Source organism: Gavialis gangeticus, unplaced genomic scaffold, assembly GCF_001723915.1.
Source record: "Gavialis gangeticus isolate Ggan-Ray unplaced genomic scaffold, GavGan_comp1, whole genome shotgun sequence".
Lineage (NCBI taxonomy): Eukaryota > Metazoa > Chordata > Crocodylia > Gavialidae > Gavialis > Gavialis gangeticus.
Genome location: NW_017728996.1, coordinates 48,167,485 through 48,178,876, shown reverse-complemented (window position 1 = coordinate 48,178,876; position 11,392 = coordinate 48,167,485). Strand labels below are relative to the sequence as shown.

General features: G+C 41.4%; 1 protein-coding gene across 3 annotated transcripts in view; it reads right to left on the bottom strand.

Moving 5' to 3' along the window:
* The window catches only part of SIN3A (SIN3 transcription regulator family member A), a 35,072-nt gene extending 27,527 nt beyond the window's left edge, over positions 1-7,545 (bottom strand). Inside the window, exons 1-4 of one of the 3 annotated variants that reach the window (XM_019504446.1) lie at positions 7,108-7,545; positions 5,937-6,113; positions 3,365-3,471; positions 2,571-2,853 (exon numbers count right to left, since the gene is read on the bottom strand). In XM_019504446.1, coding sequence (XP_019359991.1) covers positions 2,571-2,853; positions 3,365-3,471; positions 5,937-6,113; positions 7,108-7,296 — 756 coding nt within the window. In that variant the 5' untranslated portion in view covers positions 7,297-7,545. The remainder of the gene's footprint in view (positions 1-2,570; positions 2,854-3,364; positions 3,472-5,936; positions 6,114-7,107) is intronic. The other 2 variants (XM_019504445.1, XM_019504444.1) reach the window with 2 other exon arrangements.
* Between the last annotated feature and the right edge of the window lie 3,847 nt (positions 7,546-11,392).

Here is an 11,392-nt window from a genome sequence, read left to right as displayed (position 1 = left end):
GTTGTTTGTTTGTTTTTTAATCTAAAAGTCTTAATTTTCGGAAAATAAGTCAGAATATAATTGAAGGCATGGGCAAATGCATCCAACCAAAAGCACACCCTACAAACTACCATACTGTCTCATCTATAAACACTTGTGGGAATAGAATATACATCTTGTTTCTGAAAGGCAAATGAAGGATCTTTCCTTTTAGTATGCAGCTAAGCAGTAACAGCTAAAGAGCAGAGCCTGCTTATTGTTCTGCACCCTGTGTGTCCCTGCAGATTTTACTTTGTTTCACAGGTAAGTGGCAGAACCTGCTCTTACCATATGTCTAGCATTTAACGTGCACTTCAATTTTCAGCAGCTGTTTTTGGGAAATGGGTGCAAGTTGTACACAAGAAAATATGGTACATTTGGGTTTAAAAAAAGAAAATCCCAACCACATACCTTTCAAGTAGCAAGGAACAAAAAACATGTTGATAAGAGAACAACTTTAAGTTTTCATTTAGCCAGTTTTGTCTCATCATATTTCAAAAAAATTAGACTTGCTAGTAATATTACCAGTGATTTTCTCCATTATGGATGTGACCTGCATTGAACAAAGCCTAGGTTTCCCTTTCCCAGTACTTATCTAGATCACACAAAGCTAAAACAAATAAATATACAAATCAACTTAACATTAAGGGTGGCCACTAAAATTAAATGGGTGGCCCAATGCACTTACACAAGGACCTAGAGACTGTTTAGAGCTAGTAACTTCCAGCTGTAACAGAAGCATTTCAATCTTCCACTGCCTTTCAGGTTTCAGAGCTGTATCATGGAGTCTATTACTGGCATTGCTGGAAACTATCTGCCTTGTTAAGGCTGCCTAAAAATTCCCATTTTAAAGAGCCTGCTCTCAGCTGTTTATGGCTCCTTTTAATTAAAAGGCAGGAGGCAAGTACCAAAAGTACATCACACTTTCAGGGTCATTTAGTAAAAAAAGGCATTTATAGATGAGCTCCAGGAGCACTAATTAAAGCACCCGAAGTATCACGTGCACCAGCACCCGTGCTGAAAAATGGGAGCTTTAATTAAAGCTCTTTAGACAAGCTTTAGTTAAAGTGACCCTGCCACCATTTTTCAGCCTGCAGACACTGATGCATGTGACACTGGAGTCTGCTCCAACATGCTGTAATTATAGTGCGCTGGAGCAGCCTCTCTGCACATGTATAGGAGCTCTAAGAGTTCTTTCTGATATCAACTGCACATTTCCATATTTTATAGTTACATTATTAATTCTCTGCACACACTAGAGATCAACCTCCCTTAAAAAATTTTAGTGGGACACTACTAAAATTCTCCCTTGCCCCTTACAAGCTCTTTTAAGTCCTTTCACATTTTAAGACTAAAATACATGATGTTTCAAATGAAACAATCAGACCTAAAGCTCATTTTGTGCATTTTCTAGGTCCAATTTGAACTCAAGTCATTATTTTGCCTTAACATCCATTCTTCTGATCACATAATTGGCTGGTCAGTAACATGTGGATTATCTTGAGGGTGACAGGAAAGGGGGCATACCATCTTTGTTTTTGTGAAGTCCCAAATTTATAGCTTCACAAAATTTAAGGCCAGAAAGGAACATCACTGCCCACCTGGTCTGAACTCCTGCATAACACAAGCCATATGATTTTACCTGGATTCCTGTATCAAGCTGCTAACTGATGGTAGAGTTGCAGCACCTATTTCAGAAAGTCTTCCATCAAGACTTCAAGTGATGAAAAAACTGCTGCATTAGAAGTTGTTCCAAAAGCTAGTTACCCCAACTGTTAAAGTTCTATATGACAATTTTGTACTGACAACAACATTCTTACCTGGGTCTGTTTCTTTGTAGAAAACTAGAACAATCAGGGAGAACATCCAGAAGCCTACTCGGTTCAAGGAGTATCAAATGATTTATCAGGGACCATATGTACAAAGCCATCAAGTACAATTTGAGCTACTCCCTGACATCCCCTGTTTATATGTGTATATTGTTCTAATACCTGTATGTCCTACAGTCATTTCCAATGAAAGGATGTTGCAAGTTCCTTTCTTAAGTTAGTGTACTATGCCTAAAAAGGTTAGTTTGAAAGTGGTTAAAATAAGAGTTTCTAAAGCTTTGGACCCAATCCCAAACCCATTGCTTCAGAGTCCATAACATTTAACATGGTTTCCCAAAGCCAGCAATTTCCTGAACAACTCTGCAGAACCATTTCCATTAGCATAACATGCACTTCATTGTGCTAGCAAGGCCTGATTATTTTCATATTCATGCCGTCTATCAACTGGCAATAGAAATGCTCTCTAGAGTCTGCTGCCGTGAGGACTTATACTATCATTCACATACACATGCACTCCCAGCTGCTGCTGGGGAGCCAAGCTGTGACATGTATGCTGTCATTTTTATGAAGTAAGAAAACTGCAAAAATGCAACTTTACCAAAATTGAAATACCCAAAACATTTCTTTTATAAGAAGCTAAGGCTTTTGCCACCTCTAATACCAGACCATTTCCAGATAGGAATTATGTATTTTAATCTGTCTATTCCTTCTAGAGCCACTGACCTTACTGATTTTGGCAGGTGGTGGCTGTGGTGCAGGCTGTGCTGGGGTTGGGGTAGACTGTGCTGAGGGCTGGGACTGATGCTGGGACTGTGGCTGTGGCTGTGGCTGGAGACCATGAGTAGGGATTTGGTGAACTTGCCCTGGTGTTGTCACATTCACCATGTCATTTGTCTGCACCTCAATTTTATAACCAGGTGGCAAGAAAGTATTGAAGCCCATGATCAAGTCAGGGTGACCTTTGAAGAGCTGAGACACACGGCTGATCACTCCTGGAGTGTCAATACTGAAAAAGAACAAGACAAAAGATAGAGAGGTCCGAGTGCAAGCCAGGCATTGAACAAAATAACAATCTATAATGATTTTTACACAGTCATTGTGATAAACCCAGGAAACACCACCAAACTGATTTCCTTGCATACATTAATCAACTTGATTGTGACATGAGACTAAGTTTACTAGTACAATTAACACTAACTTAATGTCACCTGGTCTGAGCATTATCTGCTTGCTAACAGCCATACAACCAGATGAATCTGCCATAAGAACTGAACTTGTGAACTTTGACTCCCACTCTGTAAGCAGAGATTTGGCACAGGGAGATCCGCTTGCCATCCAGAATAGAAAATATTGGCCATCGCTGCACTCCCAAGCAATCGCCAACCATCATCCCTGATGGAAGACTTAGACCTTAATACATGAAGAAACAGAATCTCCAGAACACTAATAATTTCTTGTCCCCCCAGCTCCCAAACACACAAGTTCTCTCTAACCTAAAAGGCAATGCAAGTTGTTACCTTTGAGATTTGAATTCCTTCATTATATCCAAGAAGTCGTTGTAGACTTGGGGCTGACTACCAAACTGCAGCTTGACCTGGTCAAGATAAGACAGTGCATCCTCCACCTGAAGCCAAAAAATAAAACAATTAATCAGCAAGTTAAAATATGCCGGCAGAGAATGGTCATACACTGACTGTTACAAGCAAAACACGCCCCCAGAAAGGCAGCTGCAATGCACAAAAAAAATTGGGAGTAACAAATTAGTAGTCAGATTGTTGCCTATATTACATGACTATTTGAAGGCAGGACACTTGCATTTTATTTCTGTCTCCTACTAGAAAAAAAATCATACTTTTCTACAAAGATGCAATACGCATCAGCAAAAGTAGTCAGTGGGAACATACTCAGAAGTTACCATTTCACCACTGGCAAATTCACTGCTCATATAAAACCAGTTATGGATTAAGTATTTTTCCTGTGTACCTTTGTGGAAATTATTACGGCAATCAAGAATAAGCAGAACATGGAAATGACATATGCAGTGTCTTAGTGTCTGCCAGATACACTTGTGCTGCCTTTTTTTTTTTATGCCAGTCATTTCAAATCTAGCACATGACAATTTTGGAAACAGTAGCTGTGGATGTGCAAATCCACACACCTTGGATAGCACGAGAGAGTTTACAGACAGTTTATATACCAACAATCTGATTTTCTGAGGTGCTGAGTGAACAGCCATAGCTCTCAGCAGGTAGAGCTGCATGCTAGTTACCTCAGCAAGTCAGGCCACAAATGAATAAATTGCAGGAGCTTTCCAACCCTTTCCTTTCACAACTAATCTGCTCAGAGATACAAAAGATCTTGCATGTAATGCAATTTATCTGGAATAATATCTGAGGGCCTAAAGTCATTCTGGGTCTATTTTATGGGAAATAATGATATTAACTAAAAGACACCATAAGTTTTTCAACCAAAGTCCGAAGTCAGAAGTTTTGCTGTTGCTGTTGATTGCTGTAGAACAACAAAAACCCAAAACTCAAGGGTTAAAAATAGGCCCATTAGAAAGTACGTGTTCACTTTACTGTTTTTATATGGGAACTATGAAAAAGGTATTTTACTGTTTTTCTAAAAGAAAGGTAAAAGATAGGAATTGATTCATATATATGTTCTTACTACAGCCGATCTGAATTTAACGACTTCCATGGGTTATTTTTGGTGGGTTTTTTCTCTTCTTTTTAAAGACTTTATTGCATATAGTCCAAAAATAGAAGATTGCTCATTCCCAAGTATCTCCCACATAAAGCAATACATTCAAAAAAGCCACTGGATGCTTTGGTCTTAGCCCTTTTATATGAGAACTGGATTGACACTTCTCCTTTCTACCCTCAAAACCCACTGATGACAATTCCAGGTTTTGTTTTGTTTTTTACTTTGCCACAATATTTGAGAAGAAAATGTGTTCACTCTAAACAATAAAAGAAGGGAGTACTGGGTGTATGCAGCTAAATCCCTTTCTTAATTAACAGCATAGAGCTCCAGCCTCCACACTGGGAATTCCACAAGGCTAAGACGACCTCAGGATCTTAACTACGGAGTTTTCATCACACTGTCCAACAGGCTCTGCTGGGAGGCTGGGATCACATAAGCTAGGGGTGGGCAAAATGTGGCCCCGGGGGCCAAATGTGGCCCGCCAAGCCATTCTATCCGGCCCGCAGGGCCCCTAAAAAAATGTAGAAAATTAATATTAATCTGCCCTGGGCTGCTTGTCATACAGCCCTTGATGGCTTTCCGAAACCTCAGTAAGTGGCCCTCTGCCCAAAATAATTGCCTGCCCCTGACATAAGCAATAGTCAAAGACCATCAATTACCCCACAAACTTTGGGCACAGGCCTCAAACTGTTGCCTGATCTATAGCAGCATAAGACAGCAGTTCCCAAACTCTGACAGATTGAGCACCACCAGTTTAAAATTGTACAACCTTAACTACCACCAGCACATTTTTTCAATTCAATGTTAAGTACCACCAGCAAATTTTTGTCATAAAGTAATTATAATAAATATGTTAACATGTACCACTGACAGGTTGTCCGCATGCCACTGGTGGTACCTGTACCACAGATTGGGAACCACTGGCATACAACAAACAAGAAACTGTAGGTTAAAGACTGAACTGAAAGATTATAAAAAACTTCTGTACTTTAAGAATACATCTCATCCTGACTTTCCTATCCATGTGGGCTGCCATGTGAACTTACCGCAAAAGTGCACTGGGTCACAGAACTCTGGGGTTATGACGATAACAATAGGTACAGAATACAACATAGGGGAGTCTGTATTCTATACAAAGCCACTACCCTGCCCTCCTTGTGTACAGGTGTATGCCATCCCAGAAACTAAGGTTTTTAGTCGCACCAACTCATCTACATTTTTAGCATGGCTGCATTTTATTGCAAATGCAATGAACCATTAGCTATTGGGAAAGCTCTCTCATGTGGATACATCAGTCAACTGAGCAAAGAGAACACGAACCAAGAAGATACCTCCCTCCAAAACACCTTGTGTACAGAATGATAACTTGTATCCTGATGTTACCTTAAGTCTCTGGAACTGCTGTTGTCCCTGTACTGGTGCCGCTGGAGGGGTTGGGTGAGCATGACTCTGCACCACCTGACTTCCATGAGGTTGCACTGGTGTTGTATGATGATGTCCACTATGGACAGTTGCTATGGCAGGCCCATGACTGCCCGAGCTCTGTGGCACAGCTGACACCTGGAAAGCAGAGGAAAATATGCAGCTGGGGGTAGTAGCACTTTACCTGCTCTTGGAAATTCTGGAAAAACTGCATAAACCAAGTTCATTAACACAGACTGATGCAGTACTTTTCAAATAGAAGTGACCACACTTCAATACAGGGAGGGATACTGTTTGTGAAGCAAAGTAGTTGCTTACTGTGAAGCTAAATTAAAAGCAGCTTTGGGCTCTACACCTAACTGTTGACAATTTCCTGCACAGACTTGATCAGATCACTATTTGCAAAATGCATTTGTTAACCCTTCTGCTACTCTTTGAGCAGCTGTATGGCTGAGTGTAAGTAAATGCTTCAAATGTCTCAAGACAAAAGTGAAAAATATAAATTTTAGACAGGCAGAACATTAACCAGAGCATCAAGGCTAATAGACAAGGAATGGTTTTGAATCTGACCATTTCAAATACCAATCTGACCCAGGATCCTGAGCTGCAAATTCATAACCCAAGACAAAGCAACTGCAAGAAAACCTTGTGTTGCAGGAAAGGAATAAACCAGAACCCCATATGTTCTTGCCTGTTTTCTGACTAGGAAACAAGTTGCCACCAGAGTTCAATTGTACCCAAACCAAGCTTTGACTCAAAGAGGTATTTAAGTACCTCACTGCCTGTGATGGTTTAGAAAGGGACAATCCTACAGAGCAGGGGGTTGATTTAGATGATTTCCTGAGGTCCCCTCCACCCCTGTTTTTCTGATTCAATACTTACCCTTATGCTTGTGAGTAGCACCCATTGAAATAATAAAGACTTAAAGCATGTACTTAATCTTGAGCATATGCTTAACTATGTTGCTGAATTAACACCTTAATTTCAGAGACCATTACTGGTTTTAACAGATTTGCTCTCATATGCAGAACCCCACCATAGAGTAATAAACAAGAGACTTGGATTGTTTAGTTGACAGAGCAAGACTGTTCATTATTTCCTTGGATCCCATTAAAAGGGCAAGCAGGCATACCTGGTAGCTGGGAGTTACAGAGTACTGAATTCCAGTGGCAGACTGCATGGTCTCCGAAACCGCCTCATAAACAGGAGGTGCTGGAGCAAGCACACGATGCTGGTGCTGGAAAGTTTCAGTGTTGCTAGTAATACGTCTCTGCTGTGACGCATACACAGGTGACTCCTGCTCATCCAATCGCCGCTTCATTCTGAATTCATGCTCAGGGAAGCACTACCAGAACTGCTGAAACAGATCCATTGAGAAATGTAAGTGACCCATTCTCTCCCTAACTGAACAGAACACTGGCCTCATCAACAGGAGGCATAGGAGAAGTATAACAGGTTTAGGGATATTCCATTTAGCCTGCCACTATTTCTTCGAGCAGTGGCCAGAACCTTTAACAGCCCAGTTCTGGTTCAACTTGGGCCACAATGGTATCAGCAGCAAGGGGTTTCGCCTGCATCTGTGGTCCCGGTGCCACTCCCCTCCACCTGCCACTGCCCAGCTTTTCCCTCCAACTCTCCCTCTTTCCAGTTGTGGTGCAGCTCTCCACCAGCTAGAAGCTGTGCCCCAAGAAGCAAGGTGGGGCTGGGGAAAGGGGTAGCAGTATGGGTGTAGCTTCCAGGTGGCTGGAGCCAGTGTGGGCACAAACACAGGCAAAGCCCTCCTTGCTCTGCAGACCAGGTCCATTGGCTTGGCGGGCTTGATTCAGCCCACAGGCTGTATGCTGCCAACTTCCGTCTTAAAGAGTTTGAGAAAGCAAATGGCATTGGAATTTGGAGTAAAAGTTTTTCAGGAGATATATTTTTTAAAATACAAGCCTCATGTTTAGAATTAAAATATCAAGGTTGAGAATGGATTTCTTCAACTGACTAGACTAAATTGAAGCATATTTTAATTCAGAATATCTTTGATCCTGAACACAGGAAGGTCCCTTTTAAATAATATCAGCATGCAACAAAATGCTGCGGAAGCTTGTAGCGTTTCTGGCAAGAGCAAGCCACGTGGCTCTTTTAGAAACAGGGAATCTTCTGCAGAAAGCTAAAGGTCTTAACTGCCCTGCACTGAAAGTATGAGCTTTCAATTGTGACATCCTCAGTAACATCAGATAGGATGCTAGCCAAGCCTGCAGGAAGAACTTTTACAAAGTAAAGTTTGAGGAAGAATATGAAATAAGTGTAGTCTGAAGATAGAATCAGGTTCTCACAATTAAATTCACTAAGAAAAAAAAAATATTCCTAGCAAACTCATAGAGACTTGCTGTGAAGTTTAAGTTTGATTCCACATGCCGCTCCAGCCATTTCTTGCACAGCTCATAAGGTCACTGCAGTAGTCCATCAGCATCATGGTAACATAAGCACAAATTAGAGTGGCAAGAATGAGAGCCCAAAATGCCCCCAATGTGTGTACTGGGAACATCGAGAGGACAGTGAAGAGCATCCTTCCCACAACACACCCAAAATATCTTCCTTCAGTACACAACCAGAAGGCAGATGCTACTGCTCTAATTCAAATAGCCTCTGCATTTTCCCAATTAATTCTTGATTTGTTGTCACACTTTGCTATCCCACTCCTTAAAATACCATGAATTCTTCACTTTATTTGTATGACCTCCACTTTCATGCAAAAGTATTCAAGAACCGCTGTTTTCTGGGTGGTGATGATAGTTAATGTCACTCCTGATAAGTTAGTTACCATACAACCAAAAGCACTCACAAGCATACTCATTCTATCTAGTACAATGTCCTGTTTTCCCACCAGTCAAGCACCTAACCTTATTTTCTCCAAATCAACTACAGTCTATACAGGGTATAACCAAATTCATCATTAGCAATGAAATAGATGGAGGCTGTCCTCCAGAAGTAACTAGAGTCACAAAAATAAAGGAATCAACAATCTCTTCATAGATCATTTGGACACAGGAATTATGATCTGTAAATTATAAGATTAAACCCATTATTAACCAACTGGATAGCAAACAGACTCAGACTCCTCGATACCCCTACACAATGTGCATATATGCCTAACAAATTGTGCACCAGAATTGTCAAAATTAAAAAGGTTGATATCATAGGTCGTACACATCTTATTACTTTCTGCTTTAAGCCCTTTCCCACTCACTAGTCTTTAGCAAGATCCCACAAAAGGGGAGAGTTTTTTAATTGTACTATGACTCATTCCCTTTTGCACACTTCTTAGAGCAAGATCTCCCACGAAGAACCCACCACATCAATAAGACAAGGAGGATGACAGTACTAACTAGACCTTAAATATGGTGGACAAGTACTCATCGGAGTGACACCCAGAGAACAGAAAACTCTAGGGCAGACAAAGTCATTTTTTTCCTATTTTACCTCTGTCATCCATATCATCATTTGACTGATCTCTGCAAGTAGCTCCAGTCATTATACAAGTCTACTGTTAACCCCCTAAGAGTTGGGAACATTTTAGCTTTATAGTAAGTTTTACACTCAGCACAGCTGGGATCTAAATGAGTAAAACTAGCAGAATTTGGCTATGAAACTTCCACCTGGACAAAGTACCATTCACATCAAGATGGAGACTGCATTTGTGGGGGGAGAAGGAAGCAAGTTATGCTCATTTATAATGCGTGCTCAGCAACATGGAACAGCTGAGAGGCAAGTCTTTAAGTATCCACCTAATTTTTGTTCTGTCCCAACAGCCCTTCCATTATTTTAAGTGCTTTCTAGGCTTAATTCACACTTTAGAATTTTAACAGTTTAAAAGCATCCTGCTAGTATGACAACTTTCATAACATTTTTCCGGCCACTGGACAATAAATTCTATATCCCATCCCCAGAATAAGCAGGTCACAATGCTTCTGAATCCAAATCTGCAGAGTGTGAAGCAAAGTAGCAACTGCACAACTCTAGCAGACCTAGTATACAGCCTGCACTGGCATCAGATTTTGGGGAAACTGAATGGAAGGATTCAGTTGCAGGGCCCATCTAATAGCTCTGCTGTTCGTGTTCCATTCCCATAAAGACATGGTCCACTTGACACTTTTGTTGGACTAATCAAGGTTTAAAATAGATGCTGACCAGTAAAAGGGCTGTGAGAGGCCAGGCAACTGCTACAATGGTCACGCACCCTTATCATTTATGATGGTTAGAATGCCAACTTGGGCAAAAAGATCAGCATTTTCCTCTGATGAGCTACTCCCAAAGACTTCCCACAGGCTTAGACCTCAGCTAGAGTACTGCATCCAGTTCTGGGCACCACACTTCAAGAAGGATGTGGAAAAGCCTGAGAGTCCAGAGAAGAGCCATTCATATGATTAGAGGCTTGAAGAGCAAGCCATACGAGGAAACGCTGACAGATGTGGGACTGTTCAGTCTAGAAAAGACTTCGGAGGGGATTTGGTGACAGCTTACAAATGTGTCAGGGGAGAGCACCAGGAGCTAGTCGAACAACTATTCACCAAAACACCAGAGGAGAAAGCCAGGAGCAATGGTCATAAACTCCTAGAAGGTTTCAGACTGGATAAGGAAAAACTTCTTCATGGTTCCTGTGACCAGACTCTGGAACAGACTCGCAGCAGGGGTGGTGCAGGCACCTACCCTGGAGATCTTCAAATGGAGACTGGATGCACACCTTGCTGGGGTTATTTGACCCCAGCAGTCTTTCCTGCCCAGAGCACGGGGGCTGGCCCGATGATCTCACAAGGTCTCTTCCAGCCCTAGACTTCTGTGAATCAGTGAATGTCTGCCAGAGTTTCCAGATGCAAGCCAAAAACAGTTCAGTGACCAAAGCATTAAGTCTGGAATTCCTAGACTGACTGGTAGATCAGTGTAAAAAATTCTTACAAGCGCTTTTGCCTCTCAGAGGAGACAATGATGTTCCAGAGTTTGCTGCGTGTGGATGTTTTGAATTCAAATGCAAAAATGAAGTCTTGTCTGCTCTTAGAGAAAATTAAAGATGCCATGGCAATTTCTGTAGAATTCCTTTGGTCCCTCAACATATTTAGGCTACAAGCAATACGTTGGACAGCTGCCTAGACTCCAAAGGCTACCTACCATACTTTGCCAGGACTATATGTAGAAGAATGCTGTTCTCTCACTCACTGGGTACAATTTTCCTCCTAACCTGGAACAGTTTTCTCTTTGTCCCCTGGGTAACAGGTAATGGGTTGCTTCCGAGGCTAAATCTTGGGTACTTCTGCTTCCCTACCAGCACCGTAGCTGCCTCAGCTCTCTTGCTGAAGGCTCCCTCAGAATCCAGTGCTAATATGACAACCTTGGGAACCTGACCAAAAAAAAAAAAAAAAAAAAAAAAAAAAAAA